We start from the raw sequence: 18601 nt of genomic DNA on the forward strand, positions 1-18601 counted from the left end.
CCAGAGAACATTGGATTTTTATAAATTACCAACATATATTGACATTATTTAAAAAAATGATTTTTAAAAAACGAAAGAAGAAGACAATTTTCCTTAGGGCCCCCCCCCCTGTAGGCTGTACCCTGTGAATCAGTCTGACTTTTCCCCCCTGTTCGACGCCGCTGCACGTGAAAAACGTGCTGCTGACTCTGGAAATTACAAACACAACTTTATTAAAATCCTCTGAAAACAAACATGTTTGGGGAGGGAGGAGCCAAGATGGTGAAGGGGGCGGAGCCTGTAGTATTTAGTATAGAACGTTTATTTTTGTGTCCATGTGATCGTGTGGAGTTGTAAAGAGGAATTAAAATGTCACCAAGACACAAAACTTCTCAGTTTAAAGGGACAGTTCGCCTCTTTTGACATGAAGCTGTATGACATCCCATATCAGCAACATCATTTATGAACATTGACTATATGAACATCCCTTTAAGGACTTTTTGGCAAACTATAATGTGGCCTTCCTGTTTCTGTGGCTAACTAGCGGTTAGCATGTAGCAGTGTAGCCTCTGTGTTTCTGTGGCTAACTAGCAGTTAGCATGTAGCCTCTGTGTTTCTGTGGCTAACTAGCAGTTAGCATGTAGCCTCTGTGTTTCTGTGGCTAACTAGCGGTTAGCATGTAGCAGCGTAGCATCCGTGTTTCTGTTCATGAAGTCTTCTGTGGATAGTCTTACCGAAGTCCTATGTCATACAGCTTCATGTCAAAAGAGGCGAACTATCCCTTTAAGTTTGATAACAAACCAAAGACAGAACATGGAGCCGATCCCAGCTGACATCGGGTCAGAGGCGGCGTACACCTGGGCGGGTCGCCCATCCATCACAGGGTCACACTCACTCACTGGGGTGACATGACACTGAAAGGATCGGATTATTGGCTAAATTACAATCAGACTGAGTTATTAAGTGCATGTAGACACCTTAATCTGACTAAGAATTGGATCAGATCGGATTATTGGCTAAATTACAATCAGACCGAGTTATTAAGTGCATGTAGACACCTTAATCTGACTAAGAATTGGATCAGATCGGATTATTGGCTAAATTACAATCAGACTGAGTTATTAAGTGCATGTAGACACCTTAATCTGACTAAGAATTGGATCAGATCGGATTATTGGCTAAATTACAATCAGACCGAGTTATTAAGTGCATGTAGACACCTTAATCTGACTAAGAATTGGATCAGATCGGATTATTGGCTAAATTACAATCAGACCGAGTTATTAAGTGCATGTAGACACCTTAATCTGACTAAGAATTGGATCAGATCGGATTATTGGCTAAATTACAATCAGACTGAGTTATTAAGTGCATGTAGACACCTTAATCTGACTAAGAATTGGATCAGATCGGATTATTGGCTAAATTACAATCAGACCGAGTTATTAAGTGCATGTAGACACCTTAATCTGACTAAGAATTGGATCAGATCGGATTATTGGCTAAATTACAATCAGACTGAGTTATTAAGTGCATGTAGACACCTTAATCTGACTAAGAATTGGATCAGATCGGATTATTGGCTAAATTACAATCAGACCGAGTTATTAAGTGCATGTAGACACCTTAATCTGACTAAGAACTGGATCGGATCGGATTCAGACCCCAAGAGAACTGGGTTGAAAGTCACTCTAAACCTGCTTGTAGACGCTGAAGCACGTGGTGAATCAGACTTTATCCAGCCCTGCTCCCGGTGGCTCCGGCCCTGTGGATCCAGCCCTGCTCTCGGTGGATCCGGCCCTGCTCTCGATGGCTCCGGCCCTGTGGATCCGGCCCTGTTGCTCCGGCCCTGTGGATCCGGCCCAGGTCTTGGTGGGGGCCCCGCCCCTCCCTGACGGTGCTGCTGCAGTAGATCTCTCTCTCAGTTCTCATTCAGCAGCTCTGGACTCACTCACAGCTCCTGTTGTTTGTGTTGTTTTGTTGTCGTTTACCTCGGTGGAGCCCCTGAGCCTGCAGGTAGGTGCTTCCTGTTTGTTGTTGTTGTTGTTGTTGTTGTTGTGCTCAGACTCTGCCTGTGAAGCAGCTGCTGAACACAGAAAACAGAGAAAAACCACTTTCTCTCCTTTCTGTGGCTGATCAGCAGCTTTTCTCCTTCTTGGTTTTCTTCTTCGCTGGTTTTTGGTGTGAAACCTTTGAGTTTGAAGCTTTGAGTTTGAAGCTTTGAGTTTGAAGCTTTGGGTTTGAAGCTTTGAGTTCGAAGCTTTGGGTTTGAAGCTTTGAGTTCGAAGCTTTGAGTTTGAAGCTTTGGGTTTGAAGCTTTGAGTTTGAAGCTTTGAGTTTGAAGCTTTGAGTTTGAAGCTTTGAGTTTGAAGCTTTGGGTTTGAAGCTTTGAGTTCGAAGCTTTGAGTTTGAAGCTTTGAGTTTGAAGCTTTGGGTTTGAAGCTTTGGGTTTGAAGCTTTGGGTTTGAAGCTTTGGGTTTGAAGCTTTGAGTCGCTCAGACTGAACAGTTTGGGAACTTTGGGCTGAAGCTGAAGACTCGGTTCAGAGATAAAATGTCTCTGATGATGATGAAGAGGATCTGCAGCAGATTTAACCTGATTTTCTGCTCATTCAGGACTCTGAATGTGGAGTTTCTGAAGGCTTCAGAGTGGCTGCAGGCGGATGGGGGGTGTGTGTGGGGGGGTGTTCCCCCTCTGAATGGGTGTGTTTTTACAGCTCAGCCATGATCGGGCCCTGAAGTTAGAACAGTTTTTTACTGTTATTTCCAGGTAAAAAAACAGGTTTTTCTGTTGTGTCGACCTGAATCTGACTCATTCTGAGAGACTTTTTACAGGAAAGAGGTTTGAGATCATAAAGGCTAAACCTTTATAAACAAGTACAGTTAGAAAAAGTCTGACTTTTTCATGTTTCTGAGTGTCTGAAAACCATGAAGTCCTGATCAGCCTCATTTCTCTCAGACTTTCCTGGAACCTTTAAAGTGTCCTGATCAGCAGTTGTGCAGCTTCCTGAAGCTCTTTCAGAGTTTCTCTTTGGACATTTTCTGCTTCTTCCCTCATCTTTACATCACATCACATTACATTACATTACATTACATTACGGTCATTCTGCAGACGCTTTTATCCAAAGCGACTTACAATAAGTGTGTTCCACATCGGTAGGCAAAAGAACTTCATGTCACAAGAAATCAGAAGTGCATTTCCTTCCAAAACCAAACAGCTAAGAGCAGAACTAGTGCTAGAGTAAGTGCGGTAAGTTAGATAGATAGATAGATGGATGGATGGATGGATGGATGGATGGATGGATGGATGGATGGATAGATAGATAGATAGATAGATAGATAGATAGATAGATAGATAGATAGATAGCTAGATAGATAGATAGATGGATGGATGGATGGATGGATGGATGGATGGATGGATGGATGGATGGATGGATGGATGGATGGATGGATGGATAGATAGATAGATAGATAGATAGATAGATAGATAGATAGATAGATAGATGGATACTTTATTAATCCCAAGGGAAATTTAAGGATCCAGTAGCTTATACACAGACACAGAACACACAATACACTGATTATGAATCAGAATACAAAATACAACACTAGTGCAACACAACACACAGCACAGCCTACTAACATCACAGATCACAGTTCACATACACAAAACAAGGAATGAACAAAACTGTACAAGAAGAGGAGTGGGATGCTTGTGCTGAATAGTGCAAAAACAAAGTGTGTGCGTGATAAAGTGTGAGCAGTGCATGATGATAGAAGTAAGTTAGGTACCGAGACAAATGGGAAGACAATTTAGGAAACAAATCAGTGCGTAAGGAGCTGGGAGGAAGCAGGTGATGTCCTCAGAGGGCGGATCTGGGTAGTGTTTCCTGCAGAGATGGTTTGCAGCCTGCGGCCAAAGATGGGCAGCGACTCAGCTGTCCTGACATCAGTCGGAGATCGTTCCACCATCGGGGGGCCAGAACAGAGAAAAGCCTGTATGACATCCCATATCAGCAGCATCATTTCTGAACATCTTCTTACCCCCTGCTGCGTCCTGTGAGCAGAGTTCCAGCCTTGTTTTGGTGTTGATGAAGGTAGTCCGGCTAGTTGGCTGGGGTTTAAAAAATAAAGCGTTTTGCTTCTCAAAACAATATGCGTTCAAAAGAGTAATACATTTGCATCACAAAATGGTTCTCCAGGAAAAAGTCAGACCTCACAATCTCTTGGCCCTATTTTCTCTCCCTTTGTATCACTGCCTGCTGTGCAGACCGAGCAGCAAACACCGTAACAGGCGCGGCTGTCGCTAGGTGGCAGCAGGCAGTGATACGAAGGGAGAGAAAATAGGGCCAAGAGATTGTGAGGTCTGACTTTTTCCTGAGTTTTATGTGGATAAAATGACAGAAAAACGTGAAAAAGATCCGACTGAAAGACATATTTTTTAAACCCCAGCCAACTAGCCGGACTACCTTCATCAACACCAAAACGAGGCTGGAACTCTGCTCACAGGACGCAGCAGGGGGTAAGAAGATGTTCAGAAATGATGCTGCTGATATGGGATGTCATACAGCTTCATGTCAGAAGAGGCGAACTGTCCCTTTAAGCCACTTAACTCTGAGCTGTGAAGCATTGAGGCCGGAAAAAGGCTCCTAACTCAAGGGATGAACCAGTGTTGTGTCCACACAGAACAGACAACTTAGTCTAGTGACCCAAAGTCACCAAATAAAACAAAAAATACCACAAAAACCAGAAAAAACACAAAATAAAACAGAAAAACACAAAATTAAACAAAACAAAAAACACTAAATAAAACAGAAAAACACTAAATAAAATCAATAAACAGACAACTTAGCAAAGAAGCTTTTAAACTGGATCTTTAGGCACTTTGTTCCCAGCAGCCTGTCACAGAGACACATCATCTGTTCCCATTTCTTTAGCTGCATGTGTGAAAAACAGCTTCATAGTTTCAACTTTTTTGTACATTTACATTAAAACTGCTTTCAGTTACCAAAAGAGTCAAATTAATATAAGAAATTCAGTTTAAAAAAAATCCTAATCCCAAAAAAATTTAACGTTATCACGTCTAAAAGTAGAAAAGTAGGAAAAAAACAGACAATAATAAGAATTATATGTTATTCAACATCAAGAAAAAGTAAATAAGATTCAATTCAAATCTTTAAAAAGGAATATAAGATATAATCTAATGACTAATTATGGAACAATTAATATAAATGAAATGATTAAACTGTTTTATGCTACCAGAAATGAATAATCTAGAAGCTCTTTGTGGGTTTCAGACTGGAATTAAGATTTGTTCCCATTTCTTTAGCTGCATGTGTGAAAACGGCTTCATAGTTTCAACTTTTTTGTACATTTACGTTAAAACTTCTTTCAGTTATATCTGGATGAATGATGGTCAGAAGTATGAGGACGGTCCTGTTTCCTCTGTTAGGATCTTAATGCTGCAGACACCACAGTGTTAATGTATGTGCGTATGAACACGTGTGTGCGTTCCAACATGGAAACAGTGACTCACTGATCAACGGGAAACCTGCTGCAGGAGGAGGGGGCACGTTGCCCGATGAAGAAACACATATTTACAGTTAAATTCATCTGTTTCAAGTCCTGAATATTAACGTGAAGCTGTGCCACGTTGAATTTTGATTCGTTAAGGGTCATCGTTTGGTTCACAAACCGTAGATCTAACCTGTAAAATCGTGTCTAATTCCATTTTAGCTCCACCAAAGCTGGTGATTTACCACCAAAACCAGCAGAGCGTCCAGCGAGCCGCTGAGTAACAAACTGTTCATGAGCTTCAATCTGAAATCTGAGGCCAAGTTAACAGGAAAAGATTTACAGTGTTGTTCTGCTGAGGGGCTCAAACAAGATGGCTTTTTTTATCAGGAAAGGTCCAAATATCCTGTTAACAGCTGCAGCAAACGATTATTTAGCTAATCGAGTTTTCTGTTGATTATTCCATCGATTAATTGAGTAATCGGATAAGAAATACTTTTGCAATAATAGCTTTTCTAAAAGAGAAAAAAGACAAGTGTCTTAACAATGAACCATTCATTGGTTTATTTAAAAAAAAAAAAAAGCAACAAATTTAAGTATTTAACTGAATGTATAAAGAACTAAACCAACTGGTGCATTTAATTGCCATATCAGAATATATCTTCAAAGAGCACTTCAGCAGGGTTGCCAACTTTTCCAAAAACCTTGGAGTGAGATTTCAGCGGGTCGGTTCGCGACACGCATCTCAGAAGTTGTTCCACAGTACAGATATATATATATCTGTGTAGATATGATGTAGATGCATGTATACATTTTATGAATATGCAATAGTGCAGAGTGTGGGGCCTTCCTCTAGAAAATTTTGCATTTCTTAAATGCAATTTCTTCCATTCTAGTTGATTTTAGGGTGACTAGTTAGACATGGCAAATCCTAAATCCACATCTCATTCATAGCCTACATCCTCAGCTGCCCTTCAAAAGACAATGTTGTTTAACAGAGAGAAACTAGTCTGGGCTGGTTCAACAAATTTCAGGGCAAAGGTGAGATGGTATATGTAAATTTTTAACCATCAAAAAATAACCATTCATCAGGGTTGCTCATCCATTTTTTTGTTTGCCTTTTCTTGGTATCTTTTTTTTGCCTTTAATGTCCATATCCAAAGTGTCTCTCTTCAATTTCCAACTCATACAGTACAGTCCCCTCCAAAAGGCTACCAGGCACACACACACACACACACACACACACACACACACACACACACACACACACACACACACACACACACACACACACACACCACCAGACAGACAGACAGACAGACAGACAGACACCACCAGGCACAAAAAAACCCAGAAGATATCAGTGTGTGCATATTTAATCATCACATCGTAAAGAACTGTTATAGCGGGTTGTGGCAGACTTGCCGGGGGCTCATACTTGTAGCACGGCTCTAGGTCGTTCATTTTTATGCACATAATGGAAGAGAGGGTACCATCGAGTGAAAGCCTATTACTTGTGTTATCTTACTGATTTCACGGCTTCTCAGTGAAGTGGCAAATTCTGTCCTTCCCCTCAGACTGAACTGGCCGCGCTCACTTGAATCGAATAAGACTACATTGCTGTAGTGAGACAGCGCTGCGTTACCAATCAGGTTTGGCCTCGGCAGACCAACGTCACTGACGTACCGACTGACGTAATGACAAGCCGTTTCCAGCGAATCAACAATCAGAGAGGGATTAGACATTCTGCTGTGGTCCAATCATGAGTTAGGGCATTCGGAAATTATAGAACGAGAGTGAAAAAAATCAACACAGAAAGAAAAAATGATCTAGCGTGAGATTTCTTTGTTAAGTGTGAGAGCGGCAGATGCGTGAGAGTTGGCAACCCTGACTTCAAGTAGTTCTGTGTTTTCTGCTAGCTTCCTTCTATTCTCTGCTAGCTTCCTTCTGTTCTCTGCTAGCTTCCTTCTGTTCTCTGCTAGCTTCCTTCTGTTCTCCGCTAGCTTCCTTCCGTTCTCCGCTAGCTTCCTTCCGTTCTCCGCTAGCTTCCTTCCGTTCTCCGCTAGCTTCCTTCTGTTCTCCGCTTGCTTCCTTCTGTTCTCTGCTAGCTTCCTTCTGTTCTCTGCTAGCTTCCTTCCGTTCTCTGCTAGCTTCCTTCCGTTCTCTGCTAGCTTCCTTCCATTCTCTGCTAGCTTCCTTCTGTTCTCTGCTAGCTTCCTTCTGTTCTCTGCTAGCTTCCTTCTATTCTCTGCTAGCTTCCTTCTGTTCTCTGCTAGCTTCCTTCTGTTCTCCGCTAGCTTCCTTCTGTTCTCCGCTAGCTTCTTTCTGTTCTCTTCTAGAATAAGAAAAGTTTAAGAATCAGGTCCAAAGTGGTTCTAACCAAATGTAGGAGGTGTATCATGTAAAATCATGTGAGAAGGTTGGAGAGTACGGTGCACTAAGAGGGACAGACCGCAGATCAGCTGATGGAGGCCTAAAGTTTTGTCCCATTTAGTGCACCGTACTTCATCTGGAATATTCAGAGGAGGCTCTCCTTCACCACTTCCTGTTAAAGCTGACGTTGAGCTCTGCTCTGATCGATGAAACGATGGACCGGCCGGTTCCTGATCGATGAAACGATGGACCGGCCGGTTCCTGATCAATGAAATGATCGGTTCCTGATCAGCTCTTCTCCCGCAGACATGATCCCGAAGACTCGTCTGGGAAAGCGTTCTCCTTTCGGGGCGCTGCTGAGCGCCGCCTGTCCGGGAGCCGGGTCCCACCTGGAGATGGGCAAGACCATCGCAACGGGGACCGGACAAGAAGGCATCAACAGGGTCAAAGGTCACGCTGACCTGAAGGTGAGAGGAGGAAAAAAACACACAAATATTTACTCAATAAAAAAGTCTGAGTTTGTGTTGGAATGAATGATGTTGGAAGCTGTTTTGGGCCGGTTTTGTTTGCACTGTATTCACTGCTACTCGGACACATCTCGGGCACCTTTAAAAGGGGTCGTTATTACGCAGATGACACCCAGATAAAGAACCGGAGTTCTGATCATTATCCTTCCTTCTCTCTGGACAACAGAAGTTCTTGTTTGTGCTCCCGACAGCTTTGTTCCTGCTGAGTTTAACAGCCTTAGTTCAGGCTCGATCCGGGCGGCCGTGGCTCAGTGGTTAGAGTCGGTCGTCGGAAGGGTGGTGGTTCGATTCAACAACGCCGCCATTTCTGAAAGAGTTTACTGTGTGCCGGTCAACATTTGGTCAGAATTATTTGCATTTCAACATCAACAAGCTCCGACTCCAACAACAGTCTTTCTCTCTCGGTCGCCATCGTTCACTGTGAGGAGAGGAACGAGCCGGAAGGTGAACCATCGATCAACGACTTTCACCATAGACGTAAGAGATTGGGTCGTCTAACGTAGCGCCGCCTGCTGATCGGGAGGTGAACTGCCTTGGGTATCCAACATCCCGACTGAGAACTTCGAAAGGACAGAGAGCTGACGGAGAAGCATACTGAGGCCTTAACTGTGACATAATCTGAGCCAGTGGAAGCATGTAAATGTTGACTAAAAGAGGCCCCAGAATTAAACCCTGAGGAACTATTTTTATTTTTAATAAAAGCTCGTCATTAGATTGAGTCAGGTATGGTCCAGAGTGCCAGTTTTCCAATAAGAGTTCCAGTCCAACATTACAGAGCAGCGAGCTGAATAAAAACAACAACTCGGCCTCTTAGGTTCTTTTAGAAGCTGAATTTAGCTGGTTTCTTACCTTTTGAAGGAAGACATTTTTATTAGTTTCTTTTTACAATCATTTCAGTTTTCTTTTCTTCCTTCGTTCCGTACATCACAGCCACATGTTCCACCATCTCCTATTTTCTTTTAGACAAACCTCTAAACCAAGCTAATAAATAAATAAATGACAGCATTCTGGGTTCGGCGCCTTCATCATCAGCATCATGACCCCCCCCCCCCCCCCCTCCAGCTGTGTTTGTTTGTTTACAGAACAACGGGAACTGTTTACTGTTTATATATTTGTAGTGATGAGCAGCAGTTTGATTGACAGCTGTCTCAGCCTATCACAGAGCTGCCTCCTCTCTCAGGTGTACTTCCAGTGCGGCGGCGAACACTCAGGTGTGCTCGATCAGCCCGACGGAGCTCATATAGACACCTGGTCTTCATCTCGTCCCTCCTCCTCGTCCTTTGCGTCTCCGTCCGGCAGCAGATCCGTCTCCTCCTGCATCGACGTCCCCAGAAGGTCAGACTCCTCCCCTCTCTGTTGTTGTTTACCTTCGTGTTTACTGATAAACAACTCCAGACCCATTTCCTGTCGCCCCTCAGGAGTCCACAGAAAGTGGACATGGACGAGCTGATGGCGGCCATGGTCCTCAGCAGCCTGTCCTGCAGCCCGCCGCCACCGCAGTGCCCCGCCCCCTCAGAGGCAGCAGGTACACAACAAATAAACAACAAATAAACAACAGATAAACAACTAATAAACAACAAATAAACCCCTGTGTCCACTGCTCTACAGAACCATGTACGGCGGAATAAACAGATGTTAACTTTAAATAAACACATGTTTACTTTTAATAAACAGATGTTAACTTTTAATAAACACATGTTTACTTTTAATAAACAGATGTTTACTTTTAATAAACAGATGTTAACTTTTAATAAACAGATGTTAACTTTTAATAAACACATGTTTACTTTTAATAAACAGATGTTAACTTTTAATAAACAGATGTTAACTTTTAATAAACACATGTTTACTTTTAATAAACAGATGTTAACTTTTAATAAACACATGTTTACTTTTAATAAACAGATGTTAACTTTTAATAAACACATGTTTACTTTTAATAAACAGATGTTAACTTTTAATAAACACATGTTTACTTTTAATAAACAGATGTTAACTTTTAATAAACTGATGTTAACTTTTAATAAACACATGTTTACTTTTAATAAACAGATGTTAACTTTTAATAAACACATGTTTACTTTTAATAAACAGATGTTAACTTTTAATAAACTGATGTTAACTTTTAATAAACAGATGTTAACTTTTAATAAACAGATGTTTACTTATTGTTTACTGGCCTTAAAAGCAGATTTCCTCTCAGACAAGTTTTACCTTTGACCAGCTGATCCGACGAATAACATTTTCTGATGATTTTGTGGAATAATTTTGCATAAATTTAAACATAAAATTTGTAAATAGATATTTAAGTGAGAGTTGGAAAGTCTATTTAATTTTTTCTGATATTTTATCGATAATTTTGGCGTTGCAGCTTCTTCGATGGACTGTGGCGGCAGCGAGCTCTCTGACAGCGGCAGCAGCGGCTACTGGAGCATCGGCCACGCCAACGGTAGCTCCGCCCCCTCCTCGCCGGCGGCGGAGCCTGAGGGGGGCGCGGCCACGCCCACTGACGAGGGTCTGGACATGGAATTGGATCAGGTTCTGTTTGACGAGCCGGCGCCGCGGAAACGCAAGGTGAGCGGGTTCGTACGGAGGTCACGGAGGGACGAAAATAAAGTGTGCAGGTGGTGACGTGCGTTTCCTCCTGCAGAACTCGGTGAAGGTGGCGTACAGGTGTCTGTGGCCGAGCTGCGGGAAGGTGCTGACGTCCGTGGTGGGAATCAAACGCCACATCAGGACGACTCACCTGTGGTAAGACTCACCTGACGGACACTTCCTGTGCGGCTGCTCGGCTACATGACAAAAGGCTTTAAAGTTTAAAGATTTAAAAACGTTTATGAAGCGGATTATAACATTTGTTAATACAACCGTAAAGAGGTTTTTTAATTTATCTGGTGGCAATGAGCTTCCATACAGGAAAACAACAAAAAAACAGTATTCTTTGAGTATGGAGGCTCATTCATGCCAAAATTATTTATGATACAAGTAGGGCTGGGCAACGATTAAAATGTTTAATCTAATTAATCACATGATTTCCCTGATTAATCACGATTAATCGCATTTGTACGCAGAATCCAAAAATGAATCCAAAAGTAGCGTATAGCTTTTAGCATTTAGCTTTATTTTAAATGTGCTGCCATATGAATGAAAGTGCCATAACATTTGTTGTGCAAACACACTTTTAACATCAGCATCTTTCTGTAGTTTTTATGTAGAAGCCTCGCTCCACTGTCTGTTTCCTTGAATGACTTGCTGCTATCAGTTGTGTGTTTTGCCTTTAAGTGATATTTTAGACTGGAACTACTACGCTGAGAAGACAATTCAACTTGGCAGTGTTTACAGATGACTTTGGTTCTGTCGACTCCGCCGTCTGGAAGAACTTTAACATGAAAATGGCCGAGTAAAAGTTCCGTACCCTTCTCCATGTTTGGTGGATCCGCCGATTACTTTCTTTTCCTGTTCCACAGCAGACAGCAACAGACTTTTACAAAATAAAAGCCTGTAAGCAACAGACCTTTACAAAATAAAAGCCTGTGAGCAACAGACTTTTACAGAATAAAAGCCTGTGAGCAACAGACTTTTACAAAATAAAAGCCTGTGAGCAACAGACTTTTACAAAAATATAAAATAAATAATAAAACCTGCATTAATGCGCGATAAGATATTTATCGGCGTTAAATAACTAACGAGTTAACGCGACAGTAACGAGTTAACTCGCCCAGCCCTAGATACAAGTTAAATTATGGCAATATTTTTACACGTTTACAGCCCAAAACAGCCCCGGTTTGGAGAATACTTCTGAGAGCATTGATCATGAGGCGAAAGCAGCAGGTCGGAGAGATAAATTCTTACTTTCTGATTCTGAAAGATATCCACACGACCCTCTGGGAAGGTGCCATGCTGCCGATTTGTTTGTCTGCAGCTTCATTACCGCTCAGACCTGCAGCTCAAACTCTTATAGGACCAAAGTGATTCCAGTATATAAGTCCAGAATTTATACACACTGTATGAACATCTGTAAACATCTGCAAACACATGTTACGGATCACAGCAAGCAGATCACAGCTAGCAGCTCCACACTGCTGTTGCTTCCACATATCACAGACGACGACCAGGTGGATTATGGGGTGTTTATTACAGCTCTTTTCCTGCAACACAGCATGTAGCACCGCAGTGGGGGGAAAGTTAGCGTCACGGTCTGAACAATCAACAACACCTGACACGAGGAGAAACATTTAAGCTAGGTTAGCAACATTAACAACTCTGTAAACATACTTTTATGGTCTAATAGCTCACAGTTAGCGCTCAGAACAGTTAGCAAAGGTCACAGTGAGTACATGGCAAATTATAAAAACTAAACATCTGAAACATAATATAAAATTATTAATTATCCCGGACTATATAAGAGGACGTCTTACCACAGTAAAGTCCTCTTTCCTCTGTGCAGTACCCAAACTAACCACTAGTAAAACCCGTAAAACCCAGTTTTATCGTGTTCAGTTTACACAGTTTAATCCCTGTTAGCAAAAATGTTTAACTTCGTTACGACGTGTGAATCGTGATGTTTTGACTCGTCTTTTGACGTTAACCTTTGACCTTTCACAGCCGCGGAGGCGAGCACGAGCGCTGTTCCCGCAGCGAGGAGGATTTTTACTACACGGAGATCAACCAATGGGATCCTCCCACCCCTCCGGCCCACTCTGGCCCCGCCGCCGCCTCACCCAACTCGTCCCCATCCTCGCCCCCGAGCCCCCCGCCTCCGTCCCCGCCGTCCCCCGCCGCGCTGAGTCGCTCCGCCCCCTCCCCCTGCGGCAGCTTCTGGCAGGTCCATTCAGAGCATTCTTACCAGGTAGGACTTCCCACCAATGATTGATCGTGTGACAAATAAACTGATCATTTTCAGGTTCATCAATAAAAAGTTTTCCTCTGAAATGTGGAAGAAGTTTAGAAAAGAAGGACAAAAAACTGTATTTGTTGCAGCTTTTATCCATTTTTCATAACAAATTTGGAAATAAATGTTTTTAAATATGGAAAAAATATATATATTTTATGTAAAAAGTTTTCAATTTTGTCATTTAGGCTCCGCCCCCGAGTCCCATGGTGTCCCCGGCAGCTTTAGCCTTGTGTGGTTTGACAGCCCTGCCCACCACCTGCACCAGACAGGTAACACGCTGATCTGGAATGTAAACCGAGTCGTTATTTACTGAACAGAAACTGAGACAGAACACAGAAGCAGGGTGGGAAAAACTAAGTGTAATTTTCATGATTTTATCATAAGTGAAGCCTTAGAACTGAAGGACATGACTATTTATTGATATAATCATCTTCTGCTGTAAATTATTAGCCTGGGAATTCCCATGCTGCTTTGCGTGCGATTTCATTCTCACCGCAAAGGCAGCCTGGAAACCACCGCCCTTATTTTTGCCTGAGTTAGGGAACCAATCACAGAACGGGGGGGGGCAGCAAGACGATGACGACGTCTACGCGCGACACCGAAGCTTGTAGAGTGTTAATCCAACATGGCAGCGGACACAACGTTACCGTTTGATGCAGCCTTAGAAAGTGTTTTAAGTAGCTTAGAACGCAAGTTTACTTTTAAAAAAGAGCAACGTTCTTCTTCTTCCTCGTCGAATTTCTGTCGCTCTACATACGTCATCTGGTATAAGTGATACAATCGGCTATGAATCGCGCGCAAAGCAGCATGGGAAGAACCCGACGCCATTTGATAGACATTCGTAGCGCCCAATAAACGGCTCTAGGCATTCGTAAACCACGCCTCAAATACGAGAAAATGCACACCGAGTTCCCAGACCACCATCTCATCCAGATGTGGACGCCTCAGCCAGGCTAGTAAATTATTGCCGTTACTAAGCTTTTAACCAGGTAATCTAACAGAGTGGATCTTTAGCTGGTTAGTCTCCACAGTAACTTTGACCAGATTCAGACATTCAGGTCAACACGTCTGGTTGGGAATCTGTGGGTCACCGTGTGAACTCCTTTTTTATTTGTTATTGTTGACCCAAAGTCTGCGTGTTCAGGAGGCAGGTTACAGATCTGAGCACATGATGATCACGTGTGAGCTGAAACCCAGATGCTGTTACTCTGCAACTTTCTTCTTTAGGACCGTCCCCTGTTTTTTTCTCAGGACTTTCCCTGAGAAAATACTTTATTTTTTACACCCGGCAGTCCCCTGCTGCCACTCTGAACTGCCACTGAATCCTGCAGCAGCCTGGTGGTTATTTCCTGCTGGAACCGGCTGCTGGCTGGAGGGAGGGAGTGGGTGAACTGTTGTCCATCAGCTTGCCTCGGTGTAGCACCGCCCCCTGCAGGCTGACATACGCTACTGCAACACATCAGACAGCCAGGCTTCTGACTCACAAAACAGCCACAAAAGAGAATAAAAGAAAGATTTTTTTGTCTTTTTATGATGGTAATCTGTTAGGAAAATATCTTACAATGAGATCTTTAAGATATGATGGAGCTCGGTCATTAAGAGCTTTATATGTAAGGAGAAGAATCTTAAATTCTATTCTGAATTTAACAGGGAGCCAATGAAGAGAAGCTAAAACTGGAGAAATATGATCTCTGCTGTTAGTTCTCATCAGAACTCTGGCTGCAGCATTTTGGATCAGCTGGAGGCTTTTCAGAGAATATGTGGGACAGCCCAATAATAAAGAATTACAGTAGTCCAATCCTGAAGTAACAAATGCATGAATTAGTTTATCTGCATCACTCTGAGACAAGATGTTCCTGATTTTAACAATATTACGAAGGTGAAAGAAGGCAGTCCTAGAAACCTGTTTTATATGCGAGTCAAATGATAAATTCTGGTCAAAAATAACTCCAAGGTTCCTCACTGTAGAACTAGAAGCCAAGGAAATACCATCTAGAGTAACTATATAGCTAGACAATTTCTCCCTGAAACGCTCAGGTCCAAAGATAACGACTTCAGTTTGAGTTTAGCAGCAGACAGTTCTGAGTCATCCAGGTCTTTATGTCTTTAAGACATGCTTGTAGTCTGACCAACCTATTGGGTTCATCTGGTTTTATAGATAAGTACAGCTGAGTATCATCAGCATAGCAATGGAAATTTATGCCATGCTGTCTAATAATGTTACCTAATGGAAGCATGTATAAAGTGAAAAGAATCGGTCCAAGCACAGAACCCTGAGGAACTCCATGACTTACTCTGGTGTGTGAGGAAGATTCTTCATTTACAGGAACAAACTGAAATCTATCAGATAAATATGATTTAAACCAGCCTAATGCAGTTCCTTTAATTCCTTTAACTTTTTCCTTTGAAGTGAAAAGAAGAGATATTTTACTGAGCGTTGACACAGAGGAAAAACAGAACGATAGATCCTTAGATTCTGACTCTGAAGCAGTAAAAACAGCAGAATTTAACCATAAACTGAACTCTTCTTCTTCTTCTTGCTCCTCTTCCTCAGGGCGTGGCACCCCGGGTGCGTTCGGTCAGTGTTGGGGAGCAGTGGCTGCAGCATCAGGGCGCCCCCTGCAGGTCAGTGTTGCTCATTGTCGGGGACTCCAGGGGCCTCACGGGGCTCCGAGGGTCCATGAGTCACTGACGCCTCTCTTGTTTGTTCAGGAGGATTCGCAGCGAGGCCAAGAAGTGTCGGAAAGTTTACGGCATCGAGCACAGAGAGCAGTGGTGCACGGCCTGCCGCTGGAAGAAAGCCTGCCAGCGCTTCCTGGACTGAACCAGAGGAAGAAAGGCGACCTGTTTTCTACTTTCATACATCAGAATTATTTCAGTTTATCTACTTTATGTTTGTTCAAAGAAAAACTCGGTCAGGTTGCAGTTTGTTTCAGGAGTTTTTATCCTGCTTTCTCCTCTTCTTTGTGCTTATTGAACGCACTCGGCTGTCCGTTTATCAGGAACATGAAGAGAGAACACACACACAGAGAACTATCCAACCTCCATCTGTTAGGATGTTGCTGTCGTGTTTGCACTAATTCGGCCGGATGTGTTGTTACCAGAGGTGGGCAGAGCAGCCAAAAGCTGTACTCAAGTAAAAGTACTGTTACTGCACAATATTATGACTCAAGGAAAAGTAAAAAGTATTCATCCAAATAATTACTTGAGTAAGAGTAAAAAAGTGCTCAGTGAAAAAACTACTCGAGTACTGAGTAACTGTTGAGTAACGTCTGATTTATTTGTTAACACAAGCATTCAATCAGACAGACAAAAATACTAAATAATCATCTTTAGGCTAATTAGAGTTCATCCAATTGATAAAATAAATTAAAACGAATTCATTAATTACAAAATAGCTTAAATTAAAATAATCCAGGTAAATTCAAGTACTTCAATAAAAAATAAAACAGACTTAGGAAATGTTTAAAACATATGTAACCCATATGTAACCTAAAAAACAAACATTCACCTATCCATGGGGGAAAACGAGTTTAGGAAACTTAGCGCTACATGTTTCCTCAAGTTAGATGTTGAGTTTCTGCTGAAATGTGCGTTTGTTTTGGTTGCCACAGAAGACACATAATGTAGCTGCTGTTTCTCACTCTTTGTAAGGTAAACATGCTTTCAGTATGAGGCCTCGTCTGCGTCTTCATTTCCCACCGTTGGTTCTGACATTTTTCATCTGTTTCTTTCTTTGTTTGCTACGACTACTAATGCTAAAGCTAACCCGTCCCGCCGCTGAGATCGAGTACGGTCACGTGACCAGACTGCACGGCTGCGTCTGATTGGTGGAACACAGTCAGGTGGTAGAGCCTTTGGCGGAAGTCTCTCTCTCTGTCAGAATAAAACATTAAAATGAGGCGTACGCGGGGGGGTAAAAATAATGAGGCGTAGAATACCAAAGAGGTAAGAAGAAAAGTAACCAGCTCATTGTAGCCTAATGTAGCGGAGTAAGAGGACAGTTTCTGCTGCACACATCTACTCAAGTAAAAGTAAAAAGTATAGAGATTTAAAACTACTCCTAGAAGTATGTTTTCAAAAACTTACTCAAGTAAATGGAACTCGTTACTACCCACCTCTGGATGTTATCAACTTGTAACGCTACTTGTAAGCAAATCCTGTCGGTTTTCCAACTGGAGACTGGAGCGTGGCGTCGTTCCCAACTCCGATTTCTGATTTCTGAGGCAAATGGAACTCCCTCGTGTCTCCGTTACTGAAGCCGGTTTAAACGGTGAAACACCAGAAACACCTTCATGAAAAGAAAGACTCCTTCGTCAAAGAAGTAGAAGATTTGTCAGATTTCTGTTCACTGAAAGTAAATCTAAAACCAGCATGAATCTGACACGTTTCCATCGATGGTCTGCGGTGAATAAACTCAGCTGTGTGGTGTCACCAGAGGGGGCGCTGTAGGCTGCGCTGTTAGTGGCTGTAATTCAGTAGAAGAAGTAGTTATTCTAACAGGAAACAAACCTATAGGAGGAAAAAACAACAGCTGTGGAGGACATCCACGAGAGGAAAATGGAGAGAGCTCTTCTTCAGGAATTACTTTAAAATCTGGGAATATCTGGAATATTATATCATATCTGGGAATATCTGGGATATATTATCATATCTGGGAAGACGCCGGTCAGTCACTGAGTTTATTGTTTGTCGGCTCGGACAGAAATGGAAACTTAGCTACTAACTGATTTTATTAAACTAACAGCTTTTAAAATAAATTTTAAAAACATCCGAAGAAACTAAAAAAAGAATTACATTTGAAAAGCAAGTTTTTTTGTCATTCTTGAGGAAAATGTGTCTCGTCATTTCAGAGCAGACGGATCCTTTAAAGATCACTTTTTTTTGTTATTGTTGGTTTGAAGCAGCACTTATTCCAGCCGTGGTTCTTCCGTAAAAACAAACTGTTTTTTAAACGGTTTAAACCTCTCATCTGTTCTTTTTTCTGAAAGGAAGCAGAAGCCATGTCCCCTCTTCACTGTGGGAAACACAAGCAGTAGGTTTTATAGCATCTACTTTGTCCTGGAGTTTGTTTATTCGGATGTATTCTGGGGTCCACAGAAAATCATTCCACTGCGAAGACACGGCTCTGTTTATCTTGTTAATAAGAAACTTTTATGATCATAAATGGATCTGTTTTACGATCTTTTCTACATGATATCAATCCTGATGTTCTAATAAAGCAGAGAAATGGCTTCGTTTGTTTTGTCTGTTTGTTGAATCGTCTCAGAACTCAGGTCATGTGACCTCGGCTCGATCAGCAGGATCCTCAACAC

The 18601-nt window shown here is 42.2% G+C and overlaps 1 protein-coding gene across 1 annotated transcript; it reads left to right on the top strand.

Moving 5' to 3' along the window:
• The first annotated feature begins 1896 nt into the window (after nt 1-1896).
• znf395a (zinc finger protein 395a) lies at nt 1897-18515 on the top strand. Its single transcript, XM_075468646.1, has 10 exons — nt 1897-1995; nt 8172-8332; nt 9573-9727; nt 9811-9917; nt 10764-10966; nt 11043-11143; nt 12998-13241; nt 13472-13555; nt 15841-15911; nt 15999-18515. The coding sequence occupies exons 2-10, from the start codon at nt 8174-8176 to the stop codon at nt 16108-16110; spliced, it is 1236 nt and encodes a 411-aa protein (XP_075324761.1). The 5' UTR covers nt 1897-1995; nt 8172-8173; the 3' UTR covers nt 16111-18515.
• The last annotated feature ends 86 nt before the right edge of the window (nt 18516-18601 follow it).

The sequence above is a fragment of the Odontesthes bonariensis genome, chromosome 1, assembly GCF_027942865.1.
Source record: "Odontesthes bonariensis isolate fOdoBon6 chromosome 1, fOdoBon6.hap1, whole genome shotgun sequence".
Lineage (NCBI taxonomy): Eukaryota > Metazoa > Chordata > Actinopteri > Atheriniformes > Atherinopsidae > Odontesthes > Odontesthes bonariensis.